Here is a 15,193-nt window from a genome sequence, read left to right as displayed (position 1 = left end):
TGGGTCATGACCGAAAAAACGAGGTCGCGGGTGCAAGCGGCCGAAATGGGTTTCCTCAGGAGGGTGGCTGGCGTCTCCCTTAGAGATAGGGTAAGAAGCTCAGTCATCCGTGAGGAACTCGGAGTAGAGTCCTTGCTCCTTTGCGTCGAAAGGAGCCAGTTGAGGTGGTTCGGGCATCTAGCACGGATGCCTCCTGGGCGCCTCCCTTGGGAGGTGTTCCAGGCACGACCAGCTGGGAGGAGACCACGGGGAAGACCCAGGACTAGGTGGAGAGATTATATCTCTACTCTGGCCTGGGAACGCCTCGGGATCCCCCAGTCAGAGCTGGTTAATGTGGCCCGGGAAAGGGAAGTTTGGGGTCCCCTGCTGGAGCTGTTGCCCCCGCGACCCGATCCCGGATAAGCGGTTGAAGATGGATGGATGGATTTTACATTTAAAAACAGGATAAGCTTATAAAATGCAATATATTGTTAAAGATTATACCTTTTTAGTTTATGACGCCCCTTACAAAAAGACTGTCTACTTGGGGCCCCGTGTCATGTGTCAGATGTTTATGAGGACCTCTGAAATGATTTGATTTGAATTGAACTGTTTAAGGCTCAAAGAGGCAAAACTCAACTATATTTACCCCCAGAGAGCAAAGATCAGAGAAAAGTCAAGAAAAATAATGCAAATTTATGTCTTATTTCTTCTTTACTAACCCATTAATCATCTCAAGACCCCCTCAGATTTATCTTGTGACCCTTTGGAGGAACCCCAATGATGGGAACCATTGGATTAAACTACCAAACTGTATATAAGCTAATAAACTAGAGAGCATAGACAACGGCTTCAGTTCCCTGTCAGAAACGTAGACTGTATTGCTGTCTGACGCCAAGGTAAACCGGTGAAAATATTCTAAATATAGCGTCCACTTAAACAGATTTTTTTAGGTGGCTAAAATACGTTGTGCTGCCGTCCACAGCAGTACATTGCTTTGCTTCTGTGCGGTAACTACAAAGTACAGTAGTAAAAGTACTCAGTTACATTCCACCACGGCTCAAATCCATCTATTTCCATATGTGCTATATCAAACAACATACTGAAATAAAAGCATGTTGGTGCATAAAAAGACACACAGACGCAGACGATCCTGCAGGGTGCAGTGGGCTGAGCTGGCAGTGGGGCATAGTGCTACATAAGCTCCAGTGTGGCTTCTCTGAGCCAGCGTGACAGCAGTGAAACTGGATGGGGTTTGGTGAGGACATTGGAGGCACACACACATACACACACACACACACACACACACACACACACACACACACACACACACACACACAAACACACACACACACACACACACACACACGGCTTCAGATGCACTCACACAGGGAGCGCTGCAACACACACACACACACACACATCAGTTTGAATTAGGTAAAAGTAAATCACATGTTCAGCCCTCCTGCTACCGCTCTGTAGCCTTTGAAGAGCAGCAGGTAGAAAGAAGACAAAATTAGAGCAATGACGGATCTGATGAGCGTCACCGGGGATGTTTATCGCAACGGTGTGCTGGAACTGATGAAGACAGACGCACAAAGCCTGCCAGCTCCACCTCTAACCCAAATATACACACACACACACAGTGTTTGATAGCCTTATCATAACTGTAATACAGCTAACGTTCTCTTCATCCCTCTCCAACCCCCCCACAGACTCTGAGACAGTGCCTTGGCACAGTACGGCCCAGATTGGTGCACCATGAGGTACCGACTTCAAATAAGCAGTAAGGGAATCTTACTGGAAAGGAAGTGCTGCGATCCGGGGCCAAAGTCTCGATGTGCGTCCTGGAGCTGCTTCAGCCGCTCCTCTATGGAGGCCTGAGGAAACACACACACACACACACACACACACACACACACAGAGTTAAATCAAAGGGAACCGTGCTGTTCATGTGTCTCCGCTACAAAAAGAAAGAAATGCACACACACACAAATCACCTGCTTCTCCTCCATTAGTTAACTATGGAATATAAATGATGTCTTTTTTTCCTCTGCTGCCCCTCTTGAAGGACTTTGGAAGCCTTTGAAGAGCGGCAGGTAGGATACGGAGACCGAGATTACCAAATAATATATTTTGCTGAAACGAGGACGCCGGTTCCTGGTACAAAGTCAGTGAGGAAAAGATGATGAAATGAGAGAGGAGGGAGGGGGGGTTGCAAAGCCTCACATGTGTTGCATCAATAACCACGCAGACTGAGTTGACAATATTAAAAGGTACTGTTTGTGACTTCTTACACAAATAAATCATTGCAGGTTGGTGTCTCATGCACGCTCGCGTGTGTCTACACTGTTCAGACTCAGACTCCAACACAAACTACACGGAAGCACCAAAACCGCAAAGTTCTATCTAGTGAAGCCCGTCTGTTAAACAGTTGGTCTCCAGGACCGGAGTCTCTGCTGTACTCTGCTCCTCTGCCTGCCTTCACTCACACACCGCGCTTGTTCTCGCTCTTTCGCTCCGCTCTCACGTGCATGCGCGCACACTCCACACTGCAGAAGAGTTAGTTTAGCTCTGAGAATATCTAGTGAATGTACAGTGGATGTTTGTGCAGAAATAACTGCTGCAGCTCCTCCAGACCAACAGAGGTTTCCCGTGTCTTGTGAAGTGACGGGGCTCCGCAGAGAGAAACGTTATCGTCTCCGACCAAAACTCCGGTGTCTCCCCTGTTCCCTCCGGCCGAGGCAGGAAAAGCCAACACTAGGATCAGCATTGATTCATGGAGAGACCTTTGTCTGGTCAGCTAACATTACTGCCAAGCAGCTGAAATATAGAGTGATATTGTGCTTTTAGCTGACGTGTGTCTACTCACTGTTTTGAGCGATGCTCGTTCATGTCTATGTAGAGCGAGCGCAAGCAACAGGACGCTGACTTTTGTTGACTTAACGACCACAGGTGTCACTGTTAACAAGCAATTTCTGATTCTTACATAGAGTCTCTTTAAGTCTGTAAAAGCATTTCACATCATTTATTTACTGTATGTGTCCCCACCAAATGGGATTTAGCAGCCTAATCCTGGTTTATTTGAAATGTATTGGATTTGGCACATGAGTCATTGTCAGCTGGATGTTTGAAACAATGGGAGGTAAATCCACTCGAGGTGAGGTAGAGAGAGACGGATAAAGAGAGAAAAGGAGAAAGCCTTTAGACTTCAAAGGGAAGCAGTGAGTCGTAATGTGTAAAGTTAGATATATTAAGTTGGCATTTCTCAGCGTGCACACGTCGTTGCTCCCCTCGCCAGAAAATAAAACAATATAAGCTGGAGCGTGATTGAAATTGGTTGGGACTAATATAGAGCATTGTCAATGTGCCGTGGAGATGTTACTGCCAACCGCGCGGTGTCGTACAATCTATTTGTTGTACAGGCAATTTGGGCCGCCATAAGGAAGACAAATGACTTGAATTACCCGTGATCGACAAATATTAGCAAATCAAATTTGGAAAAGCATTTTTTTTTGCCCCGGCGCCGGAGCAGCCAAAATCAACAGGGCACAGGATGTTGCTGGGATTTAGCATTTATCATTTTAATTAAGAGAGAAATAGGACACAGAGAGAGGCAGACAAAGAAAAAAAGGTTCCACCATTCTGCTCGCTTTCACGGTGACAGATAGCAGGTCAGTGCATCTTACTGCGTAGAAATGAATTAGTGTGGATGAGTGGAGATAGCAGATCGACCGGGGTGCAAGCGAGGTGGCTCAAAGACGCCTTTTTTTCTCTCTCAAAACCATTTGCAACACCTGCCTCTTCATAATTCCCTTGGGCTCCACTGATATCACAGAAACTCCAAAAACAATCCAAGATCTGGGAGATGAATATCTGCCGGTGACTATGGGTACTAAAAGCCTTTTTAACAGTGTTGATCATCAGAGGGAATTAGAGGCTTACTTCCTGAATCAAAGACCAGGGGACACACTACCAACTGCTGCATCAAAGATTTAACAGAAATTGTCCCGTAAAAGAACTTTTTTTATGAAGATTCTTTTTACCTCCAACGCAAAAGGGGACATCAATGGGGAGAAAGATAAGTCCCAATTTCTGTTCTTTCTATGCAGCTCGCTCCCAACAATGCCTTCCTAAAATACATTAGACTGCGACGACGATTTGCGGAGGATGTCTCCTTCTTGATAATTCAGGCTGCAGAAAGTGTGTCATTGGGATTTAATGCCCATCCGAATGCTTTTAACCGGCCGTTTAAACTTCACTCTGCGTCGTCGTGACCCTCGTAAAAGAAAAAAAACTTTTAAGATGTTTTAATTGAAACAGAAGGCAGATATGATACTGATGTGAACAAAATAAGACTGACAGATGTTCTTATTTATATGCGAGATCATTCCGTCCCGCACATTAATGAATACAAGCTTGAATATCAGTCTGTATGGCCGCATCTGTAGGATATAGGGATGCAGCGATACCAATACCAGTATCGGGTATCGGGTATCGGGTATCGGGTATCGGGTATCGGGTATCGGGTCGGATACTGTGCTCATGTACTCGTACTCGCAAAACGGCTCCGATACAACGGCACCGATACCACCTTACGGCAGCGTGACGTTAACCTCTTGTCACCATCTTTCGGGTCTTATCGCACGTGCTCACGCTCCACCTCCCCGACGGTGCAGGGGCGAGATGTGCCGGTGGTACGCCCTACCCCGCGGGGCCGGGATCCCACCCTGAGGCGCACACCGACCCTCACCTTCATTGCACCACAGGGTTTTGCTTGCACCCTCTGACTCGCACGTGCGTTAGACTGCTTGGTCCGTGTTTCAAGGCGGATCAGGTGGGTTGCAGACATCGCCGCAGACCCCTGGCGCCTTTTACGTGGGCCGAGCCCCTCAGCATGACGCGGTTGGGTGCACTAAGGACAGTCCGGCCCGGTGACACTTTGGCCACGGTCCCGGGAAGCACCTTCGCCCCGAGCCTTTCTAAGCCGACCTAGAGTCGGTCGCGGCACACCGCCTCGTATGCGGGACTCCCCAGCCTGCCGTGTGTCGCTCACATCCTCCAGCTGGCTGTTAACGAGGGTCTTTTGGCACAGAGAAGTACTCGTATCGGTACTCGGTATCGGCGAGTACCCAAATGTAAGTACTTGTACTTGTACTCGATCTGAAACAAGTGGTATTGGTGCATCCCTAATAGGATATGAAGTACCTCGAACTTTGATCCGTTATAAATATGAGAACCTGATACAGCAGGAGTGCCTTTTAACAAAACACAAGCTGAGTCCCAAATCCATACCACATACTTATTCTTTACAGCATGTACTACATACTAATCGTTCTAGTGAACTGTTCTACCATATATACCATTTTATACACAGGAAATTAAGTATGACATCAGATGTCAATCAAACCGCAACTTTGGAAAGCTGCTGCCAATTAAACTTCACAAAGAGACATCAAAATATTTCTCCTAAGATCTAATACTTTTGTTTTCCAAGATTTTTTGGAGCGTCTTTACATCCACCCACCGTTGTTTTGTTTTTTTACAGCTGTCAGCTACTCCTCCGTTTCCTTTGTGCATTGCTTTGTGGTAGATTAGAGTGCATCAACACTCCAAAACAATCGACCGTATTTAGTATGCATGTCTTGTTTGAGTTAACTTTTATTTTGTCATTTTTTGTATTGTGAACTCTAAAAACCTGCTTAGAATCAGTACATAGTTTGGATTTGAGACACGGCACAAGAGTCTACAGCCATGCTAGCGGCTATGTTGGACTGTACTAACATCTGCATGCTACTAAAATTTTGTTGACGAAATTGAATTTCTCTCCTCAAATGTTTTCAGAATCATCTTGTAGTGCACGGTTTAGCTGTAAAATGAGAAAGTTTGTAACCTGGCAGCCGTGTTGAGATATCTTGAAGAAATGCCAAACGCCGGTCACGTGACCGGAGCACAGCCAATAGGAACACTCTCTCTCTGAAATGACCTGTGATTGGTCAAAGTCTCCCGTCACAGGCTAGATGTTCTAAAGCCTGAAAACAGAGCCATGATGGAGTGCAGAAGTCTAGTGATCTCTCAGAACAATTGAATTACAATATGCTGAAAGGTTATTATGGAATTTTTGCCCAATGATGCCAAAAATAAACTGCCTACTGCCACTTTAAATAATGTTTATAACAAATAAATATTGAGGGGTAATTTGGCAGTAATTCCAAAGAAATTTCAAATAGGTTACTTTCTAATTATCACCTTATTACCATGGAATTTGCAGACCTGTAAAACGAAGCGCTACCTGGAAATGACTTTCTAAGAATCGTTGAACGTTAAAAATCATCCCCTTTCAGACGGCAGAGAGACAGACAGGAAGAGCGGCAATTAAAACATAATGACGAGGCCACGAGCGAGCAAGCTGTGGAGAAGGTGTCATGAAGGTTATCTGATGGGGAACAGGCTGTTCTCACTTGAGTGGATGGTGTCGGTGCAGTAGGAGCAACCACGGAGGTTACTGCTGGAGAATGCAGGATTAGCTTGGAGGTTGCAGACTGACGGTAATGCTCGCTGGATAATGCATCTATACATTCAGCTAAGCGTCAAGGGGAGGGCAAGTCCAGTTCAATGAATCCAAGGCACTTTAGCCTTGAAACTTTAAAAAGGCTTTAAGAGCACACGCCTTGGATTCATTGAAGTATTGCCCACTTCATGTGGGGTTGATTCATTTCATTCTGCTGTATTTCTCACTTCCCTTTCATAATGCATAGAGAACCAAAGACCTGATCTACAGAGCAACTCTAGATGTTAACTGTGAAACACTCTGATCGGTAGTTATACTCTATAAGTGATGAACGCCATGTAAATGTTTTTCTCGTCTGCTGCTGAAAAACAACAGCTGTTAGAAGAACAGATCCATAATGACACTGTTTGGCTGTTGGAATTTGATGTGGATAGAAGTTGATCTAAATACACATTTGCAAATTTTTTAAATAGTTTTTTAACAGTAGAGATAACCTCTGTAATACCGGCTCCACCCCCTCATACCTTTGCTGGACCATAATTTACTAAATGAACATCATGCTGTATTGAAGAAGACTTGAAACTAGCGATTGAGACCATAAACTCATGTTTACAATGTTTACTGAGGTAATAAATCAAGTGAGAAGTAGGCTCATTTTCTCATAGACTTCTATACAACCAGACTTCTTTTTGCAACCAGAGGAGTCGCCCCCTGCTGGTTGTTAGAGAGAATGCAGGTTTCACTCCTCAGAAACCGAAGGTAGCCCACTGGGAACAACCTGCAACAAAGGTTCCTGTCTGGACTTGAACCGGTGATGTTGCAGCTCATGGTCTGTGCACCATGGCATCCTTTACGCCTCATCCAGACTGGGAACGTCAGGAGCTGCGTTGCGTGGCGGCTGCGTCGGCTGGCGGCTGCGTCGCCTGACGCCTGCGTCACATGGCAGCTGCATAATTCATGCGCCGGGTGTTCACACCAGCTGCATTTCAGCTGCTGCAGCTGCTGCTGTACTATATTCATTCATGGAGCTCTCCAAGTCACTGCATGTTCTACAACACTGTCCGGCACATATTTCAGAATAAAAGCCTTGTGTTAACAAATGAAGGTATTCTGTCCACAGAAAAAATGCTTGAGGGCTTTTATTTCGAAATGAAAGTGGAAGTGTTGATTTAAAAATAAGTCTTTACTTTTTTTCATGTAGGTAACATATTCTACAGATAGAGATCGAAACTGTAGTAATGTAGCTGATATGATGTCAATATACAGTCAATAGATCACTTTCACTGTCTGGTTTTAATTATGTCTGTGAGTGACTCTGTGATCTGTGTCTGATCACCTCTTCTAATGAGAGATTTTGTTGTCAAACACACGGCCCGTTATCCATCCCCCTTAAATCACACCGTTGTCCTTCATCAGCTCAAAGAGATATAAAGGACATACTGTAAAGCAGTTGGGAGTCCTGGTGTGTGGGCACCGTTGAAGCCTCACATAAACCCCTTAAACTTGCATTAGGACAAACATTACACGTAGAATCGCTCTCTGAAGTCTCCCTTGAATTTGACTGCTGGAAAAAGGCTGCTGCTGACAAAGTCAAACAGACCACACAGACGCAGCAGTGAACTCTACCTGAAGCACTTTCCATCTGCTGTTGAGATGCTCCAGGGCGCGGGCGTTCTCCATCGACAAATGGACATCGGAGATAGCCAGCTGGTGGGCCAGATCATTGATGTGCTTCATGCCCTCCTTCACTTGGGTCAGCTCCTCCTTAAATAACTGCAGGAGTACGAGAGAGAGAGCGCGAGACAAGCAGAGGGAAAGAGAGAGGGGGGAATGGAAAAGAGAAAACAGCTGAAATAAAAAAACAACTTATTAAATATGAGACACAGACAAACATCCAGTCTGGACTAACTAAATTAAAGTCTGATCCGTTATTGCTGTTGCTCTGTTCTATCTTGAAAATATTTGGCAGCAGTCGTATATTAACTTAGATCAAAGTGAAAAGAATATGTAATGGTACTGGAATAGCACCAGCCTCTGTTCATAGTAGATTTTATATGTGAAAAATGAAGGTAACCAGGGTATTTATACAGTAAACGGTGTCTAACTCAGGATACACATCAACAGCAGTGCAGCGTGCAGCTTAAAGTTAACGCAAATTTGTTTTAACGCCACTAATTTCTTTAACGCAACTTGCGATTTTTAGGTTGTTGTGAGCTCAGAGTGAAGATACTGGCTGATTAGAAAACTTAACCTAAATCTAAGGAATCCTTGATACCAACCATGTCATACTAACTCGTCGGGAAGGAGGCAAAATAATGCTCCAAAGTTACGCTAAATTTTGGTGAGGAGAAACTGTCATGGCCATTTTCAAAGGGGTCCCTTGACCTCTGACCTCAAGATATGTGAATGAAAATGGGTTCTATGGGAACCCACGAGTCTCCCCTTTACAGACATGCCCTCTTTATGATTATCACATGCAGTTTGGGGCAAGTCATAGTCAAGTCAGCACACTGACACACTGACAGCTGTTGTTGCCGGTTGGGCTGCAGTTTGCCATGTTATGATTTGAGCATATTGTTTTATGCTAAATGCAGTACCTGTGAGGGTTTCTGGACAATATCTGTCATTATTTTATGTTGTTAATTGATTTCCAATAATAAATATATACATAAAGCAGCATATGTGCAAACTCCCATGTTAATAAGAGTATTAAATACTTGACAAATCTCCCTTCAAGGTACATTTTGAACAGATAAAAAGAGTGATTCTTAAAGTTTTTTTTATTTTCATGTGATACCAGTATCTTCACTCTAGCTTTAAAACTGGGCCCACGATAATCTAAAGATTAAAACTTTCGTTAATGCACTAAAGAACTTAGTGGCGTTAATGCGTTATTATCGCGTTAACTTTGGCAGCCCTAGTTTAACGATGTCACCTTGGGATTTTGGGAAGCTGTCACAGGCATCTTTTACTATTTTCTGACATTTTATAGACCAAATTATTGAAAATAAGCCTACAGTATACATACTGTATGCAAGTGTGCCTAATGTGTGTTAGTGATCCAATTTGCATGCATCCATGTGTTTGCATTTGTATGTGTCTGTCTGTGTATGAATGTGAGTGAGTTGCAGATGAGGCCAACTGACAAGTCTGCCCTAAAGACCGAGCTGAACGTGTGCCGGCTGTGACAGTGACATGATTATTGTGAAGGGCCCTCACTTCTAATGAACCAGCGCCACGCAATCACAGGCGGCGGCGGCGGCGGCGGCGGCGGCGGCGGCGGCGGCGGCGGCACCTCGACACTCCATAATGACTGCACCAATGACCTGCCATTTGTTAAACAACATCTATTCAACGGGACGATTGTAACCCCTGCCACCTCACACCGTGCCAGATTGAAGTGCCACGTCCTTGTCATCATCTGTCAGCTCGCAGCTACTCCGACAGCGATGTGTACACAGTCAAAACAAACATTTTAAAGCAACGCAGCCCCGATACACATCTCTCACTTGTTCATTAGTAACACTGCTGCTTTTTAGTGATAAAAAAAGCTGGATGTCACTGTTTTGATGTTTGTTTACGATGTGTCACAAAGTGAGTATTTTCAGGGTTAGTCGGAGGTTTATCTCAAAGGAGACAATTAATTTACTCCGCAGGTAGGAGCCATTTATGTCAGGGGTTCATGATAATGTGTCTGCATGTACAAGTGTATGTGCATGAGGGAGATAAGGAGAACGAGGAAGTTTGTATGTAACGTGGCGTGTTTTTTTTTCTGTGTCTACCTTGGTGGCGTCTATGTGGTCCTGCAGAGAGTCGATGAAGAGGTCTCCGACGGGCTCCCATGCGTCTCTCACTCCCTCCGCCTGCTCCAGGGCCACCGCCAGCTCCTCCATCGCCGCCTGGATCTGCAGTAGACGCTCTAATGTCCTCTCCATGTGTCTGAAAAACATTCATTACTGTTAACTACCTGCACTGTTACAATTTGGAAGCTAATGCAAAGCAAAAAAAATCCATAGAGCGTGCAGACAAACATCATTTATTCACATTTACAGAGTGTCGTTCCAGTAGAAATGTGAGCAAATGATTTCATACCATCATATAACAATCTGAGTGTTGTTTCTTTGAAAACATGTTTTAATATTCTAGTGAGCTCTGAATTTTCTTTGATCTAAAACTTGATAAATGTGTTCTTGTAATTGTTTCTACAATGGATTATATTGGCCACATTTTGTAAACAGGTTATGGTAATTGTATTACGTGTAATGTATGACCCTGCTATGGATCAACACACACACACACACACAGTCACAGGGAGAAATAACACTCTCCACTCTGTAGCTCCAAAGTTTACAAGCATATTGCTGTTGTGTGGTAAAAACGTATACTTTCCACTTCTTTTCATTATTCATTTTCCAAAAACATATATCAAATATATCAAACAAACAAACAAATATATCCCAAAAAAACAGAGCTGTTAAACATTTCAACACTGTAATAAATATATAAATACAAATATTTCACCCCTGGTCAGTCAAACCATAACATTTATATTCATGATACAGTTCAATTATGAGGCGGGAAATTAACTCCAAACTCTTTGCTATTAGGTTTGACTCGATGGGTTTTGGAGAAGTTTCATGAACACATGGACGGTAGAGTTTACTCCCCTATGACCTTTAATAATTCATTTTATTTAAAAGGAATTAAAAGGTTCTCAGAGGACCAGACATGCTGCTATCCTGAACAGAGATCTGACAGAAAGTCTGTTTCTAACAATGACGACTTTTTATTGTTATTACTCAAAAACTCCTTTCCATTCACCAAAACCTTTAATACTTTCCTTGTGCTTTTACAACTACTGACATGAGCCCAATACTCAGACAGAGCGCAGAAACACAGTGCTGGAAGACATATTCCGATCCTTAAGTAAAAGTAAATGTACCAATAAGTAAAAAGTACCAATACAACAAAGTAAAAATACTCCATTACAAGGAAAAGTCCGGACCGGTTGCAAAGTGCACCCTAAGTTTTTACCTTAAGTATGAAAGGGATTCCTTAAAGATAGGGTCGACGATGTTGGAGAGCTGGCATAATTTGAAAGTATCATTGCCTCAGGAGCTCCGTCGGGAACCACTGGTTTAACCTTTAATAATGCATTGTATTATCTATGCTTATTATGTGTTTTTGTTTCATCTAAAATCATAATCTGTAAAGTAACTTGTAACTACAACTATCTGTAAATAGTAGAGTAAGGGGGTAACAAAATGCTATATTTTACCTGAAGATAAAGAACAGTAGCATCCAATGGAATATACTAAAGTTAATTATAAGCACCTCAAAATTGCACTTCAATAAAGTACCTGAGTAAATTCACTTCCCACCACGGCAGAAACTACATAGATACACACAATGTAAATAAAAGTGTCTGACCTATGGCGGTCCACGCAGCGTGCAGTCAACTTCTCCCACAGGTCACTGGCCACGTTTGCTTGCTTCCACACTGAGCGGCTCACATTTAGGATTCGCCGGCGTGGAGACACCTCTGCAGAGGGTGGAAGAGGTTAGACCGGGGCCACGCAGGGGTAAAAGCATAAAGGTGCAAAGGAGGAAGTTAAAAAAAAAAGAGCAGACGGAGAAATAACAGAGTGTAGAGGAGGAGAGCAAGGGGTTAGAGGTCAGACAAAGAGAAGAGCAATGATTGGAGACGGACGGTGCACCAACTCCATGAAAGGAGAGAAACAAGTTGGACAACAGCAGGATACACAGTGAGGTAGATTACTACAGTATTTCCCAGGTGGGCATCCAGCCAAACAGTACGAAGAGGACGAGTCAGTGGAGAAACAGCAGAGCTTGCTGTATTATCGATCTGAGCAGATGCTACTGTAGAGCTGGTGAGCTGGAGCTAATTGGTCCCGACCCGGACACTTTCCCTAAACCCAGTGTGACACTAGAGGACGGAAAAACTGCTAATAACTATTAATGGATGATTTCACCTGCATGGGTCCTACCAAAAAATGAACTCCGCGGGGCTTAGCAGAGGAGAGGTTGTTGTGAGTATGATATTTTGGCTGGCGCAGCAGTTGGCACAGAGTATGAAGGGAGCAGACCTTTTCCATCGGTCAGGGTCTCCTCTGGCTCCTGGAAGGGATGCTGAGCCAGAAAGGCCTGGGCAGACTCCAAGACTGAGTAGATGAACGGCCCGCGAGACTTGACATCCTCCATGAATGCCTGCCGGGAGACAAACAGAGAGGGGGGGGAGAGTGTTTCTAAGTGGAAGAGAATGAAAGACATAAGCTGTGTTCAAACTCGAGCGCTGGTTTCAGCTGAGGAAGAGGAGGCTAAGCTGAACCTACTGCGCCTACTCCTCAAACGAAACGGGGCTGCTCAATATAAACCAGAAGTAATGCCAATCATCGGCTGGGTCCAGCTTCTCAAAATGTGAAGATATGCAGTGGTTGTTTTTCATTGGTAAGTGAATATCCTTAAAGTATGACTGCAGTCAGTTCTGATATTTTATAGACTAAAACATTAAAGGGCGGGTACATTATTTTATCTATTTTGTTAGGTTTTTATATCATTCTGTAGTTTAACAGTGGTGTTCCGTATGTATTCAAATCCAAACATTATAATTTTAGTAAAAGTATGTATGTTTTAGCGTCAAAATGCAATTTTTTCCACGTGACCTGATGTAGGTTTCTGCATGGTGACGCTGCTATATATACAGTATTCATTTATCTTTATTAACATTTATTATTATTTCCAATCACTGTGCAATATCATATTTCCACCTGTGCAATTGTGTTAAAAGTCTGTTTATTGTCAATACTGTTTATATTGTTCCTATTTTTATATTCCTTCTATTTAAATTGATCATATTTTATATGTCTGGTTACTTTTGTTTTGCTTTTTGCCCTGTGTTGTATCTTGATTTTTGTTTTTACTGCTGCTTCTTGTTTCTGCACTATCCACTTTTCTACACTGTGGGACTAATAAAGGAATATCTTATCTTATCTTATCCATTCAGTGCGTATTACCTACAGTAACTTAGATGGCGGCCGGCATGCTCGCAGTTTGGAGAAACAGACAGGAGTACCGGCACGGAAGCTAAGCAATGTACTACTGTCTGGACGCCATGTTATCGTGTGACTTTTGGATCCAAACTAACACAAACTAAACTGACCGATCGATGCAGCGGTAGACCAGCAACTCCTGTGTTCTGAGAGGTAAAATGACTGTTTTTGTGAATGGAGTCTGGTGGCTTTCAAGAGAGCAATAAAACGGCTTCAGTTTCCCCGTCAGAAAGGGCTGTCTAGTGGCAAGATAAAGCGGTGAAAATATTCTAAATATAGCGTACATTGATATCAGTGTACGTGATATTGATTTTTTTAGGTGGTTAAAATATGTTTCCACAGCTGCTTCACCTCGCCATCAGACAGCCCTTTCCAGCGGGGAACTGAAGCCGTTATATCGCTCTCTTTAAAGCCGCCAGACTACATTCACAAAAACAGTAATTTGACCTCACAGAATGCAGGTTTATACATACAACCCCACTTCAGAAATACAAACTAACCCTTTCAGTTATTTCCAAACTTAGCACAGCTAACTTTGACTCAGGTAGTGCTAGCGTTCACATTATTCACAACCGTATTGATTACCATACTTTGGTAACCTACGTCACTGCTTTTTGTTAATGGCTGAGTGGGTGTTTCCATTTGGAAAAAAACCCGGAAAAGAACGCAGATGGACCCACCCTTTAATAATCAACAGATTAATTGACATTGAAACAATATTTAGTTGTGGCCGCTGTGCATTCGAGCAGATCTAACTTGTAACGTCAAACGTTTCCAGGATTATCACCAGGAAACAAACCTCATTATGAAGCAAGCTTTTTTTGTGGGGAACTGGGGGAAATTCCATGAACCCCCAGTTCAAGTTTTGATGCCTCATTTCAACACATGATGGAAAACTGACATATAGTGAAGCATGTTAATGGTAAATATACTCATAGTCCCATATAAGGCTCTTTAGATACAGAAAATAATACATATATTTCTGTACATATTGAAAAAAAGTGACAAAAAAGTGAGTTTCAGTGATGGCAGTGTTTCATTCTAGAGACTTAAATAGGCCACCAGACAAACAGCGACGCCCAATGACCTGAATAAATAAACCTGACTCGGCCTCCGTTTATCTGTAATTCCCAGTTGATTCACAACACGTCCAGGTCCCTAACAGGAACACACGGTAGAGTTTATGTCTGACCTCCATTATTCACATTCTGCCGTGGCGTTTTCATTGGTCTAGTTCAAGTGATGTATCACCGGCGACCGATGACCACTTGAGTGGAAATATCCGGTACATAAAAGGTGGTGATAGTTCCAGCCTTCGCGAGTTGACGAGGATTGCTTGAACGCACCATTAAGCAATTTACCGGCACACAGTAGATTATTGGACACGTTGTTTAGTCCGTCACCTTTGGGCAAAAATAGATTAACTCTTGGAGCTTTGTCAGCCCGTTACCACATATTCATTTTAGAAATGCAGAGCTTTGTAGGATCCTTTATTGGAGGGAAAAGGCCAGCAGTTACAGGATAACCAGCGGACCAAAACATGTGCCAGTGCACTAATTCAACAGTTTCTTGACATGATCATTGCACATGTCTTGAGTATGTTCATATTCATATTCATACCTTGATAATATAT

General features: G+C 43.3%; 1 protein-coding gene across 8 annotated transcripts in view; it reads right to left on the bottom strand.

The window, feature by feature from the left end:
* The window catches only part of drp2 (dystrophin related protein 2), a 213,592-nt gene that overhangs the window by 58,692 nt on the left and 139,707 nt on the right, over positions 1-15,193 (bottom strand). For 7 of the 8 annotated variants that reach the window (XR_012595446.1, XR_012595447.1, XM_074647511.1 and 4 more), the window contains 5 exons: positions 12,598-12,718; positions 11,921-12,032; positions 10,273-10,429; positions 8,117-8,263; positions 1,781-1,859 (listed from right to left, as the gene is read on the bottom strand). Coding sequence is in view for 6 of the 8 variants with exons in the window: in XM_074647511.1 (XP_074503612.1) it covers positions 1,781-1,859; positions 8,117-8,263; positions 10,273-10,429; positions 11,921-12,032; positions 12,598-12,718 (616 nt within the window). In the remaining 2 variants the exon portion in view is untranslated. Of the gene's footprint in view, positions 1-1,780; positions 1,860-8,116; positions 8,264-10,272; positions 10,430-11,920; positions 12,033-12,498; positions 12,521-12,597; positions 12,719-15,193 lie in introns of those variants that run through there. The other variant, XM_074647510.1, reaches the window with a different exon arrangement.

Source organism: Sebastes fasciatus, chromosome 10, assembly GCF_043250625.1.
Source record: "Sebastes fasciatus isolate fSebFas1 chromosome 10, fSebFas1.pri, whole genome shotgun sequence".
NCBI lineage: Eukaryota > Metazoa > Chordata > Actinopteri > Perciformes > Sebastidae > Sebastes > Sebastes fasciatus.
This window is presented reverse-complemented; position numbering and strand designations above follow the sequence as displayed.